Source organism: Eretmochelys imbricata, chromosome 2 (genome assembly GCF_965152235.1).
Source record: "Eretmochelys imbricata isolate rEreImb1 chromosome 2, rEreImb1.hap1, whole genome shotgun sequence".
NCBI classification, from domain to species: Eukaryota; Metazoa; Chordata; order Testudines; family Cheloniidae; genus Eretmochelys; species Eretmochelys imbricata.
The window spans coordinates 181,745,663-181,760,041 of NC_135573.1; the positions used below are offsets into that span (position 1 = coordinate 181,745,663).

The 14,379-nt window shown below is 38.2% G+C and overlaps 1 protein-coding gene across 13 annotated transcripts in view; it reads right to left on the reverse strand.

Annotated features, from left to right (window-relative positions):
* The window catches only part of BBS9 (Bardet-Biedl syndrome 9), a 432,422-nt gene that overhangs the window by 212,126 nt on the left and 205,917 nt on the right, over positions 1–14,379 (reverse strand). For all 13 annotated transcript variants that reach the window (XM_077811045.1, XM_077811042.1, XM_077811050.1 and 10 more), the window contains one exon: positions 2,037–2,219. In XM_077811045.1, the coding sequence (XP_077667171.1) occupies positions 2,037–2,219 (183 nt within the window). The remainder of the gene's footprint in view (positions 1–2,036; positions 2,220–14,379) is intronic.

Consider the following 14,379-nt stretch of genomic DNA (forward strand, 5'->3'; position numbering starts at 1 on the left):
TTTTTTTTAGTTTTCCATTCTGTTTTCATTAAATATATTTCCCCATTCAATTCTGAAAGGAGTTGTACAATATTGTCTCCATTTCAAAAAGAGATGTGTGTCAAACTTCTCTTCAAACTGTAGGATGGATTTCTTAATGGCAATGTGCTTTTCTAGTGCATGGTCTGTATGTTTACACACAACCATAGAACACTCAGACAGTTATACACATTAAACAAGTACAGAATACAATAGAGATCTGCACACACATGATATATTCACAGTATGGACTGGACGTGAGAATTTTACTGTTCAATAAGATTGTGTCCTGTAACTCATATCTATTATATAAACAAATTGTGCCATATATATTTCTTATTAATAAAGCACAGGATAATATTGTCACATTCTGGGGTACAATCCAGAACATGACAGTGAGGGGTTATGTCACTGCCTGCTCTGTAACCCTTAGTGCCTTAAAAAGGTCTGCTGCTGTAGTTCTCATAGGAGGATGCTGCCAGCCAGCATACTAGTCTGTACTGAGTGTCACTGGGTTAAGCAGCTCTAACACAGCAATCTACCCAGTCACACCTAACCCTGTTACAAAATTGCAGGAGGGTTTTGTCTGTTTACAGGACATAATATCAGAGAATATCCATAATTTACCTGTAGAACTGGAACAAACATTTCACAGTGACATTAATGACATGTGTATTATTAGATATCAAACAATATATTACATCACCTTTTACATAAATATCATGGGATCAGTGTGAACGGTGCAGTGAGTATGTCAAGCCTGACAAAAGTTGCTGACACAGAGTAGTGAATCACAAATGGGCCTCAGGACACAATTGTTTACGGCTCTATGTGGCCTTGAACAAGCTACTTAACATCTATGTTTTTTAGTATCTTCATCTATAAAATGATGCTATTTACCTATCCTGTAGGGTGCTATGAGGAATAATTAGATACTGGTGAAAGGCTTTGAAAATGTAAAGCACTTATCATAATCAGTAGCATGTAAGAGGAAATCTTTGTCCTGTGCTTTATTAATAAGATATTGAATATTACCGTTAACAGAACCTTTGTTCCTTAAAAATTCACTTGGTCTTCTTCTCCATTTGTCACTAATAACCCTTTCTTTATGACATTCTTTTCAAGAGTTCACCTTCTCCTGTTTATTCTCCACATGAAATTGTAATCCTAAATCCGGCCTGTGATGTCATAATTGACTGCTGTGGAAGTTACTACAAAGATTGTTTACAGGCAAAGGCTCAAAGGAAAAATTAACAGAAATATAGACTACTCTATGCCAGCAATATAGTCTATATAGTCAATATTTTCAAACATGCTTTTTAGTAGGTCTTTTAAAACAAGATGCCATTTTCCCATATCTGGAATCTGTTTTTAAGGATGTGCTATTTTAATCTAAGGCCTTGTGTAGGCTGGGGATTTGCCTTAGTAACAGCCAATGATGTAGCTGGTGCAGTCTAAAAAAGCTGCTATCTGCACAAGTGGTGCTTACCCCAAGCTTAAAACCAGGGTAAATCATAATATACAGCAACTTTGCCTATTTACAGTAGGGGTTTGCTCCAGTGCTAGACACAGACTATAACTGCAGCAAATCCACAATGCAGATAAGACCTATTACAACTCATTCAAACAACAACAAACTACAAAACTATTATCACAATTGCCACCAGCATTTAAATAGATGTATATACAGCTATATTAGATATATGGATATTTCCATTTGGTTTGACAAGCAAGGACTGGTTAACTTGCAAGTTAATTGGTAGAATGCAAACCTTGAGATGTTCAAATCAAAGGCTTCACCGCAGTTGATGAGGAAGAATGGATTTAAAGTAGACTCAAGCAAATCTTAAAACAACCCTTTTAAATAAAGTTTTTCAATACAGTATAGTGGGAAGGGAAATATTACATTCCATTATAAGGAACGGCCATTTACAGAACACATTGGGAAAACCAAGTTAATTAATCAATTCGTACTTTTCCACATATCCAGATTTTCAGTAAATCTCACAGATCCTTACCAGCTCTTGGGTATCCTGCATTAATGGCAAAAACGTAGCTTCCAGAATAGCAACTTGGTCAGTGCTGAGCTTCTGCCACAGACTAATCAACATAATCACCAGCTGGGTGGCACTTTTCAACTTTGTGAATGCCTGGAACATATTGGTTTGGTTTTCCTCTGCCGCATCTGCTAGAGCTATTATCTGCAAAAAATCACACACTTTTGTAAGATAGAATTATACCATTCTTAACACTCCACACTAAAATTACATTTGGCACATTGTTGTTTTTCTTTAGAAGGACCCGACGAACTTTGTCTTCCATAAACACAAGTCACAGACAGTATTAAATAAGTTATCATTTGTCAAGGTAATTTAAAATCCATGTGGCAGTGGGATTAATCAATAAATTCAGTCGGTGCAGAGAGAATTCTGTTTAATGCATATTCTACAATAAGGCACTCCCCAGGTTGATTCCCATCACCTAATGTAATACTATAGTCCCTAACCAACTGTAAATATTGAGGATTATACCACACATGATGTTAATCACTGTTTGACCAACATCCTTGTAGAACTCAGTCAAAAGTATTACATTTATTTTATTTCTTTTAAACTGTAATTTAATATGTCAGTTATTTCTATATGGAAAAAACTGCCATGTTTTTATTTTATTAGGTGGGGTTGTATGCATAGTATGGGCTAGTTCAGCATTATACCAATAATATAGATGCTCTGGTATGTGATTGGTTGGGTAATGTCACTTTTAACACCAATGTAAAATACTGGACTACACAGACCTTGAAAAGAAAATTCAGTGTATGCTTGCTTTAAATATCAGCTCCTTTTCCTGTAAACTGCCATGATATTTTTATCCTCTTCAGTACTCAGTGGAAAAAACTAGAAGCAGAACCTGAGAGGAAAACCTGAAACTACTCAATGGAATTTTACTAATATTAGATGTATTTTGTCATTACAGACACTACTGTCCATTTTCTACAAATGTATGCATGGCATTACCTTGCAGAAATGTGAGAAAAATAATATTTGTTTTATATATAGATTACAAAGGTGTAGAATCCTAAGGGCTCTATCTATGCAACTTACAACTGCGTTCTTCAGGATAATTTCCTATCATTTCAATGTAATTTTATGCAACAGCAACAGATTTTCCATGCTATACATAGATTGAATTTAAAGGAAATGAGCATTATCTGGTGGCTAAGGCTAAAAGTAGGGTTTGAGCCACAACTTACAAGACATATTTTAATCTCAGCTACTGACATTACATATTGCTACTAAGGGCTGGTTTTCAGACCATCTGCAGCTGCCATTTAAATCAATGCACAGCACTTCTTCAAAATCAAGCCCTTAACCTCTTTCTTCTTATGTTTACTCATCTGCAAAGAGACGATACCTACTTAACAGGGATGTCGTTAGACTTAATTTTGTAAAGTGCTTTGTGATGTTTTCATAAAAGGCCCTATATAAGTGCAAAGTATAATTAGAATTGAAACAGAATTAATTTACAAAGGAAAGCTAGGATAGCTCAACCTATTAAAGTTCAGCACTATGTGAAAAGGACAAATACTATACAATGTATCTTCAGACTGAAAACAAATCCAACCAGCTGTGAGCATTTGGTGAAGAAAAACTATTTTTAATGTGCAACACTGGCAGTACAGATGGGGGTGTTCCCTTTGGGTTTACAGGTGAACATGGAACTGAAGAAATAGTGCATTTTAGGAAACAACAAATATAAATTATTTTAAACAAAAAGTGTTGGTTGCTTTTGTTTTATTTTAAAGTGTACGTTTCCAAATTACATGGAGTACCCCAAAGACATCCAAGTCCAAACACTATATTAACTAAAGTCAAGTAATGAGGCAGACACCCAGTTAGCTACACTAAGGGAAGAAGCTCAACTCACAAAAAGTAGAGTGATATTAATCCCAAATGGTGAGAACTGCCCTGATATGCTCTAAAATTGGTTACAGGAAAGGAACAGCATCGTAGACATTAATCATATAGTATGAACAGGGTCACATCCAGTTCCTTTACCTCAATCTCATGGCACTGTTTGCATGCAGTACAGTCACCACATCACAACTGCCAGCCAACCACAGAAAGATGGCACAACGCCAGAGTAGCAATATGTCCAGGTAAAAAAAATCTACATGCTCACTCAGTCACTGAAGATGAACAGTGGGGGTAAAAGCTACATACGTGCTCTGAGGCCTCAGCAGGCCTCTCAAGAACTGGACATTAATTTTAAGTCACATTGCACTTGTTGCCCCATCATCACTCATAACTGCATTTTGCTCTGTATTCACTCCAATTTCAATTTTACTCAGTTTTGGAGTTGCTACACTTCCCAGGACTTTAATGAAAGTTCTGTCTGCTGCCTCTTTAAGAGAGGAATGCTTGTGCATAATCCTCTACACAGGTGACTAGTTTATCTATCCCACATCCTGTCAGACTCTTCCCATTCACTACCACTTCCTGTTCACTCCATCTCAAACCCTAACGTGGCTAGGGCACACCAAGAAAAGCCTAGTATTTCCTTCAAATCCTTCAGAAAGGATTTAATACACAGAATCTCTCATTCCAAAGATACAAAGCAAACCCAGAACCGCAGCCAGCACTGTGTGATAAATGCAGCACTGTTATGCACATCTGACCACCTCACCCATTAATCCAGAGTGGCTCTGTTTTTAATTTTTCTGAGACGACAACTGTAGGCAATTGTTCCTTTCCCTCAAGAACCCTCTCACAGGGGCACTAAAGGGATCTGTTTTTTCACCGTTCCTGTTCAATTGTTTTTGAGACTGGTGAAAGTGAGGAAAGAGGAGCAGAGATGTATTTTCTATGACACCCAGCACTATGACGCTATCATATCGTACCAGGCTAATGTTGTGTAATGAATAACTCAGAGTCTATATGAGCTTGGATGAGGGCTATGACTTAACCTAGATTAGATGCAACTAATGTTGGTGGGTTGGAGGAAGCAGCTGGAAGAGATGACAAATCTATCAACACCCATAATTGAGAAAGTGTGTCAGCCATTTGTAACCGGTGCACAATGTGAGTACCTTATTAGATCCCAAGTTGCCCATGGATGCCCAGATAATAGCTGTGGGCAAGATCACTTTCTTTTATTTGCACTGAATGAACAGGGTGGGATTTTTTTCCTCTCTGATACAGATCTTGCCACAGTTATCTACTGCTTTATCTTCAAAACGATACTTCAATATTACCACTATTGTAATGAGTTACATTTTGAGACCACTTGAAAACTAAAGCTAGTGCAAAATGAAGTATCCCACTTACTAAGTGGAGTTTCAGACCAGTACTCTGGGATAAGCACAAACATCAGCACATTGCTGTTTGAGAAAACAAGGTGCTGGTTTTAACTTATAGACCCTAAATAGTCTGGGCGGTGGTTATCTGAATTACACCCTGGGCTATCCTGCCTCAAATGACATCTGATTCACTTGAGTTTGAGCCCTTCAATAGAAATGAAAAGGACCTGTTGGCTTGGTTTTCTACATGAGGGATGTTCCACTTTGGAATTTGCTCTAAAACTTGTCTCAAAATAACCCACATTTGTAAAATTTTCAGTCAGACAACCAGGTTCATCTACTTCCCAGGATCTGCGGAATGGGATGAGCTGAATCTTAGCGCAGCTTGATTACCATTGCTTACAGTGAAAGGGTCTTATTGTTTGATGTTTTATTTGTCAATGAGGTGAGGCAGCCTCTTCCGATATAATTGTGAGTTATGTCCAAAGCAAGGGATGCATACTTTTTTATGTTTTAAAAATCTAAATAAATATCTAGAATAGAAAAGAATTCAATGAATAAATAAATGAATCCGCCTCCCTAGAACTACTTTTAACATGCCAAATCTCTGAAGAGTTTTAAGAAGGAGCTTTTTAAAAATCTACCTGCCACAAGAATGTTTTCTTCTTTGTCCAAAAATTACTCTGTTCTGAGAATCACAATATGCAATCTGGTTTTGCATTACTGAAAGGCTTAAATTCCTAAGGAGGCAGGGTGGTCTCGGGGTGTTGCAACCCTCAAACACATGCCAATGAAATCTTTATACCACACCATCATGTATTATACACTATTCCACCCAGCACTTACAGAGAAACCAAAGGCAAAAACAGCTTTTAAGTCTAAAATCTTCTGCTTATAGATGAGGAATTGCAAACATGTAGCTTCACAAGATCTGAAACATCTGGGATTATAAAGATTTTATTACCATAAAATAATATATGTCTACACTGACAATCTCAGTTTCAAAACCCAATCTCTATAATTAGATAGGGCAAAGGTTATAAGGAGAATACTCGTTGAGGTCTGTTCTGAACTAGATGTCTTAATAATATAGAAAGCAGCTGGGATAGTCTCCAGAATCTTTGCAACGCAATCCTCATCCAGATCCACACATGGTTTCACTCTCAATGTATAGGATTAAAAAAATAAACCTTTGCTTAGAGAGGAAAATGTCTTTGAACAATTCTTAAGACATCAGGTAAATGTCTTTAAAGGTTCTTCTGAGAAGCTTCACTCAGACCCTTAGGAAATTTCTAAAAGTACAGGTTCTTAGAACTTTTTCCAAAATCTCAAAGTAATTTCCACATTTTACTATTTCCTCTTCACCTGGATGTTATTTCTAATAACCATTTTACAATGAGGGAAAAATGAGAATCTTTGTCTTTGCAAACTGAGATTCTACAGTCTCCCTAGATTCCACTGTGATTTCTCTCTAATTTCTAAACTACCTTCTAGTTTATTTTTCTATCTGCTCATTGTTTCAGATAATGTCTTCTTTACCTTCTGTATAAACATACATAACAAAACAAACAAAGCAAGGAAACCGCTTCTTCACTTACAGTAGAGGCCTTTCTACATCCCTTATTTCTTCATGATTGCAAGCAAGCTTTAGCCCCATTGTCCCTTACTGCCACTAATACAGCTGTAGTACATGAACTTTCATTTGATCATACAACCTCTAGAAAAAAATCCATCAATTCAATACAAGGCCCATTATTGGATAGTCCCCTTGTTTTTTAGCAACACAAAGTCTTCACCCAAAAGGTAACCAAAAAAACAGGTTTCACAAAACCTCCATACTCAAAGCAGTAGAAGATGGGAAAGTGGCTGGCAAAGATCAAAGAGGCACTGGCAAAGGCCAAAAGCATAGCATCTCGTATAATATTTGTTTAAAAGTTGATCATAATTTTCTTTTCATTTATGGCCTTTTTTGTGAACTCTTTTCTGGCTGACCAAATTCTAACCCTGTTCCAATAAACCAATCTACAGTAAAGCGGAACCCTGCTTTTAAAAAAAGTTATTAATGGAAGCACATTGTAAAAAAGAAACAACACCCAAGAATAAATATTCTCTACATCAAGGTCATGCATTTAACACACTTCCATTAAATTTCACATTCACAGTTGGCAAGGGCAAAGCTCGACTCCAGAAGTGTTTTTATAATATTCTGAGAAATTCATAGACTTCACCCTCCATGAGTAATACCAACAAGATTTGTTCCAAATAATTTCTAAGTAAAGAGACTTTGTTATGATTTCTGTATATCATATTCACGTAGGAAGATGTGTCAAAGGTTAACTGCTTGGTTTTCCTGCATGTCACCTTTAGTCAGTACTTCATTTGTGCCGGGGCTTGTCAGGGCCAAGGCCTGGCACCTCTAGTCTTGGCAGTTTGTAGTCCCAGCACCTCTAGGCTTGCTGCATCAGTTATGAAAGTAAACAAATTGCCTGATCCCTGGCATCTCTTTCATTACAAATTAAGCACTGCCTTTAGTCCTTTGAAGAATGACTAGTGAATTTTGGGTGCTTCAATTTTTGGTTGCCCAACTTAAGACACCTAAAAGGTTCTGATTTTCAGAGCTAGACCCCCTACTCCTAAATGTACGTACTCAAAATCACTTTTGGAACAAAACAAATTGAGTGTATTTATATTATATATACATATACACACAGACACACACACACAGGGAGTTCTGTTTTCTCCAAACAGGAATGTTTATTTCTGTCACACAGGCCAGTTCTGGTAGGTGTTGATTTTCCACAGAAGTCAATGGGAATTGTAGGTATCTGGAATTTCCTAAAATCAGTGGTTGGTAGTTATTTATGTAAGGCAAGAGTCTTCATCAAGGAATGCATTAGAAGTATAATTATTCTGATGAGACATGGGCCCACCCATTACAAAACAAACAGTTATTGAGTATCGATTAATTCTGCAACCAGTGTTACTCACAGCCTATTGAGGGACTCCTAGTGGCCGGGTGTAGTACCCCACTCCTTTCTCACCTCTGGTGTCCCCTGCAGGTTAGCCTTGGTAGCTCCTTAGTGGCTTGATGCTTTGGCTAAGTCACAAAGTCCAAATGAACCCCTTAAAGAATTATTAAAGAATCCAGGATTCTGGATCTCCCTAGGGTCTTCAGCCCAGCTCTGGGCCTTTTAAATTCAGCCCTTTGGTACAGCTCTCAAATAAGCTCTGTCCCTTTTGGGGTTTATGCCACTTTATCTATGATGGTAGGGGAGTCCAGACCCACCTAATACTCCAGGTTCCAACCCAGGGACCCTATAAACAGCAGCCATGTATGGCTCAACTTCAACCCTCTGATGCTATTTCCATGGGACACTTCCTACTGTGCCCTTTTAGCTCCAGACCTATCTCAGGGCCAACATCCTCAGGTTCTTCTCCCTCTGCAGTCTCAGTGTAAACTCAGCCAGCCCTACATTCTGACTACTTTTCAGACTCCTTTGGACAGCCAGGAACTGATCTGCTAAGACCTTGCAGCTCCTTTTATATGAACCTGCTGGTGTCTGTTGCTAGCCCTTGGAGGACCAGGTCTCTCTAGTTTCCAAGATGGCTGCCCTCATGAAGTTTCTCTAGGCAGGCCTGGAGGACCCATCTTTGCTACTCTTTTCTTCCCACCTCACTGCTTCCTGGGGTGGGGTGTAGCAGAGCAGAGGGACCTCTAGCAGGGGCCACAAAGGTCTGGTACACCCTGTCACAGTGCCCCACAATTAAAACTTAAATTATGTGGAAGACTATTTGCTCACGCTGCTTCAGAAGGCAAAGTCATTCTATGTTTGGAAACAGTCATGCAAGCTGAAACACTGATCATGAGTTCATAGATCTCTTTTGAGAATTATTCTTAGACTAATTCCTCACAACATACCTACCACCAATATCTCCTTGATCCAACCCCTTTCTAGTATGTTTGAAGATAATTAGGTCAAGCACCTCATTAACTTAGGATTTTGTTGATACCTATGCTAATAGAAAGCATAAAAGTAGAGAATATAGGATGTCAGAGATTCCCCAGTTCATTCCTATGAAAAGAGATCACTTATTTATCACTAGACATTTTGGAGAAGGAAAAAGAATTCAATACTATGTCCTACTATAATTTTTTCCATGCTCTTCTAAAAATAACTTACCAGTCACACATCTTGTGTTACACATCTAGTGCCATTTTGGGTCACAAACTATGATCTTTTTCTGCCGAATTAATGTTCAATTTGTGTATATAGCACCTAACTACTATGATTGGCACACTAGAAATAAATACTATTAGAACAGATACGACTGTCTGATAGTATTGGTAATTTATTTTTAAAAGCTCTAATGCCCTTCACTTCAGAATACAATTTATTTTTCCATAGCCGCTTTCATGCAGAATACTCAAAGCTGTTTATAAAGCAATGAGATGAACACTAGCTGGAAAGAGTCTGTGTAGACAAGCAGACTCAACAATTAATGTGCACAGCACCTTGGACATCTGAACCTGCTTTATGAAATGTAGGCCAGGACACCATAGTCAAAAAGTGATCTTTATCTACACCCAGCCTACAAACTTCAGGCATTAATGTATATATTATTTCCAAAGGAGAGTATTACCAACACTTCAAGATTCCCATAGCACTGCACTGCATTACGTATGAGCCTAAGTTTTCATTTGGGACTTCAGCCTATGAATACCTTACCCTGAAATAAGAGTGCCAGTTAGTACCAACTGTGATGGTGCTTTTTGAGATGTTAGTATGAACCAGACAGACCATCAACCATTTCTCCTAGGAAATGCCACTAGTAGCAGCGATGTTAATAAGCAGCTGAATTTGGATAAAATGACTGAGCTGTTATTTCAACCATTCAAAGAAAGAGGTTACAAAAATCTGAAGGTGTGATACAATCTGGGTGCTTTAACAGCAGTGCACATTAGTCTTTTTTTTTCTTTTTTTTCTTTTTTTTTTTTAAGAACAATCATCAAGCAAACAGTTTTTCATTCACAAGGTTTTATTCCTCAAACCTCTTTGGTATCACTAGAAAGATTTCAAAGGGGTATTGTATACTATCTATAGGACAGAGATGGATTCTACTCAGTGGATTGAAAAAAGGGATATGATTGGTAAAAACCCAGACGAACTCACTTAACAGACTGATGTCAAGCAATTCAGTAAGAAGTCTCCACTATGGCTGGGCCAGGGGATATGAACAAGCCAGGCTAGTGAAAGCCAAGAATAAAACAAATCTGGCGTTCTCTACCTTATGTGAATGTATGGATACCAGTGGCACCAAGTATATACCTAAAGTAGGTGTTGCTGTGCTGCTCTACCTATCAATAAAAAAAATGAGAAATGTTCCATTTACATGTGGGCAATACTAAAGCACTTGCAACGTAAGTCTTGGATTTGTTGTATATTTGGTTTGTTTTTTAAATGTATTTTAGGATTTTATATTGTTGCCCATCACCATACTATGTGCCTTCCATGTAAAATAAATAGCAAAAGTGAAGTTCCCAGTTGACTTCATGGAGTCTCTCTGGCACATCTTTTTGCAAAACTATTTGAGATAGGATTTGGGGGCTTATGTTTAATTTTATTCATTTACCTTTATGTTTTTTGTAATTGATTATTTATTTCAGAGGCTTTTGCGGGGGAGGTTGTTTTGTTTTTTGTTTGTTTGGTTGGTTGGGGTTTTTGAGTAGAAGGGGGTGACTTAAGAAGGTATAATATAAATATACTTGAAAGAGGAACCTGCCAAGGTAGGGACTGTGCACTGGGAGGAGAGGAGGGAAAGTACAGCCCCCCACCTCACTACCCTCCTGGACCCCAAGGGGAGAACTCACACACTCTGGGGCACTAGGAGTGGTCTCTCTCCTCACCCCCAACAAGTGGACTTGGGAAAAAGCTGCATAGAGGAGTCAGCCAGAGACTCCAGCCGGTAGGGCAGAAGCAGCCAGAGCACGGACCTTGGGAGTCCCTTGGAGAACTTGCTACAGTTTTGACTAAATTTTCTCTGCTCTGAGCTGATTGTCTTTTTGCTCCAACCCTACCCCTTCATCACCAGCTCTTTACCTCAGAATCACTCCTCTAACCATCTTCTCCCTCCCAGTTCCCCTCACTTTCCCTTCTCTTCAGCTTATCCCCTCCTAACTAAACCCCAAAATAAGTAAGTAAATAAATCAATCAATCAAGGAACTCACATGCTGTTTGCTGCCATCCTATTGTTCACTCTGCTTATGTGTTTTACTCCTTTCCCCACCCTGTGTCTATCTTGTTCATTTAGAGTAAGCTCTTTAGGACAGAGACCCTTTTTGTTCTGTGTTTGAACAATGCACAGAAGGGTCCTGGGCCCTGACTGGGGTTCCCAGGCACTATAATAATAATATAAATATAAATAATAATAATACTAATAAACGTATCGAGCGCCCTCTTGCCAGCCTATCCACAAGTAAGTATCTCAGCCTGCAAGCAGGCAAATGCCTGTTAATTGTTAAAATAAAGGAAAGAGGGAGAATGGAAATAGATTATAAAATAAAGCAGTGGGTATAGTTTATTCCAAAATACACGTAATTCTTCCCAATACGTTCAAAAGTGAATTCTACTGTATATCCAAATTGAAAGGTGTAGTTATAAAATTAGTAGCTTATCTAAGGAAAAGAACATCTGGTACAAATTATATAGAACTTGAGAAGCCAGTGACTTACAATGAATCCTTTACTTATACTTTCAAAACAAAAATGTTAAGTACTGGGATGTGCCAAATTATGTACACACATACATGGAAAGAAACTTCTAATAGTCAATTAACATAGAGGACAGAGAGACTTTCACTGCAGAGTTGGTATCTGAATAAGCAGCTATCTAAAAAAAAAAGGTAAACCAAACATCGGATGGCTTTATACCACTGAATAATACATTCTGACCTTATGTAATAATGAAGAGGTTTTGCTTTTATTTTAAAGTATTTTGCTTTATTTATAAATCTGTCAAATCAGACGAATCTAAAACAGATATTTTCTCATTGTGTGTTAAATTCTGCAAAATTCTCAATGCTTTCAACTCCCATGAAGAATGGGTAGTTACAAGTTAAGGGTGCTTGATACCTCCTGGTTGTTATTTGGACCTTAATCCTACAAACATTTATTCACATACTTAACTTTAAGAATTATGGATGAAATCCTGATTTCACTAAAGTCAATGGGAGTTTTGTCATTGACTTCAGGGAGTTTGTCTACCCTGCAATAAAAATATATTGCACCAAGACTCAGATCAGCAGAGTCCCCCTAGGTCTGACCTCGCAGGGTCTCAGAGCCCAGACATCTACACTGCAGTTTTATCAACCCACAACCCAAGCACCGTGGGCCCAAGTCAGCTGACCTGGGAGAGCTATGGCTGTGCTGTGGGTCTTTTAGAACAGTGTACACATACCCAGTGAGGCCAGGATACCACTCTATGAGTAATCCCATTCACTTCAATAGGGCTATTCATGTGCACAAAGTGGAACCCATGAGTGTTTGCAGAATCAGGGTGTTAGATATCAGGATCTGGATGCTAGTGCAGTATAAAAAAGGAGATTAAATAAACAGATGATCAGTGTCTCACAGGGGTGTCTAGCACATAATGTTATCTCCAAAAGCAGTCTTTTTTTTTTCATACTCCTATTGTATTGTATAAATATAGCATAAATGTATTTTCTAGCTCAGCAAGTCCTTTAAAAGATTTCATACAAACAAACAGTAACATACCACCAATAATTTCATTTACATACATGAACAAACAAACCCTATTTCTATTCCACCCTAATGAAATTATGAAAATATCAATGCACAGATGCTGCCAGATCAAGAAAACAGGCTCCTTTCAGCTAAACACTGAAGTCCACGGGCTAAATTCCAATTCTTGTTACCCCCACCAAGGCAACCTCATTTGAAATTTTTTCACTTCTGCCTTATGCTACACAACCTGAGAAGTTTCCCAAGATTTCCAATGTGGGCTGAACACCATATAATTTCAAGTGAACTGCAAATATTGTGGTTCCTAATATAGTATCCGGAGGTAAGACCAAGGCTCATCCACTGTTAAATTAAAAAAAGTACACTGGAAACATTTTTTTAAAATTAGCAGTTAAAGAAAGAGCAGTAAGTTAATTAGAAGCTCAATATTTTCTACTAAATATAACTATATCCAGGACCTCTCTTTTCTTAATGATACAAAGCTTTTCTCCCCCCTATTTTGAGCTGTTTTTCAGGTCATCTGACCTAACAGTACTGTTAGTAGAAGCTTAAAAAAAATATGCCACAACTTTTGGAAATAGGGGTTTTCTCATATCAGTGCACAAGAACTTATTTCTTGCTTGCTTGAATACCTGACTTTGAAGAGAGGGTTATTCACCTTGTGCAGTAACTGAGGTTCTTCAAGAAGTGTGTTCCTAATGGTACTCCACTTCAGGCAATTTTGAGAATTTGGTCAAGGCCCCAAGATGCCTCCCACCCCCAACCCCCGAACCACGTGCTGTAACAACCTGAGCATTTCCATGAGTTGTATTTCCTATTTCAAATAAAGAATGGCAGTTGGAGGCCCATTCTATACCTAAGAGCCCTCAGCAAGTTAATGAAAGTACAAAGATCCTAGGCTCAGGGACACAAATACACCTAAAGTGGAGCACCCATAGGGACACTACTTGAAGACGAAGAGAGGGTTACTTATCTTGTGCTGTAACTGAGGTTCTTCAAGATGTATGTCCCTATGGGTGCTCCACTTTAGGTGTATCTGCGTCCCTGGGCCTAGGATCGGAGGTTTTTATTAGCAGGGCCCGTTTGGGCTGCACATGCGCTTTCCTGTCTCGTGCCACGTGAAGCACCCACAGGGATACTACTCTAAGAAAAATAAGAAGTATTCCCATAACTTGTTTTCTTGTTTGTTTTTTCCTGTTGCAAGCATAACCATTTCAATACAAAGAATGCTCTGGTCAAATGGAGATTTTAAATAAAAGTGTAAGACAGAAAACAGCACCTGTGTAAAACTCAGACAGCAAGA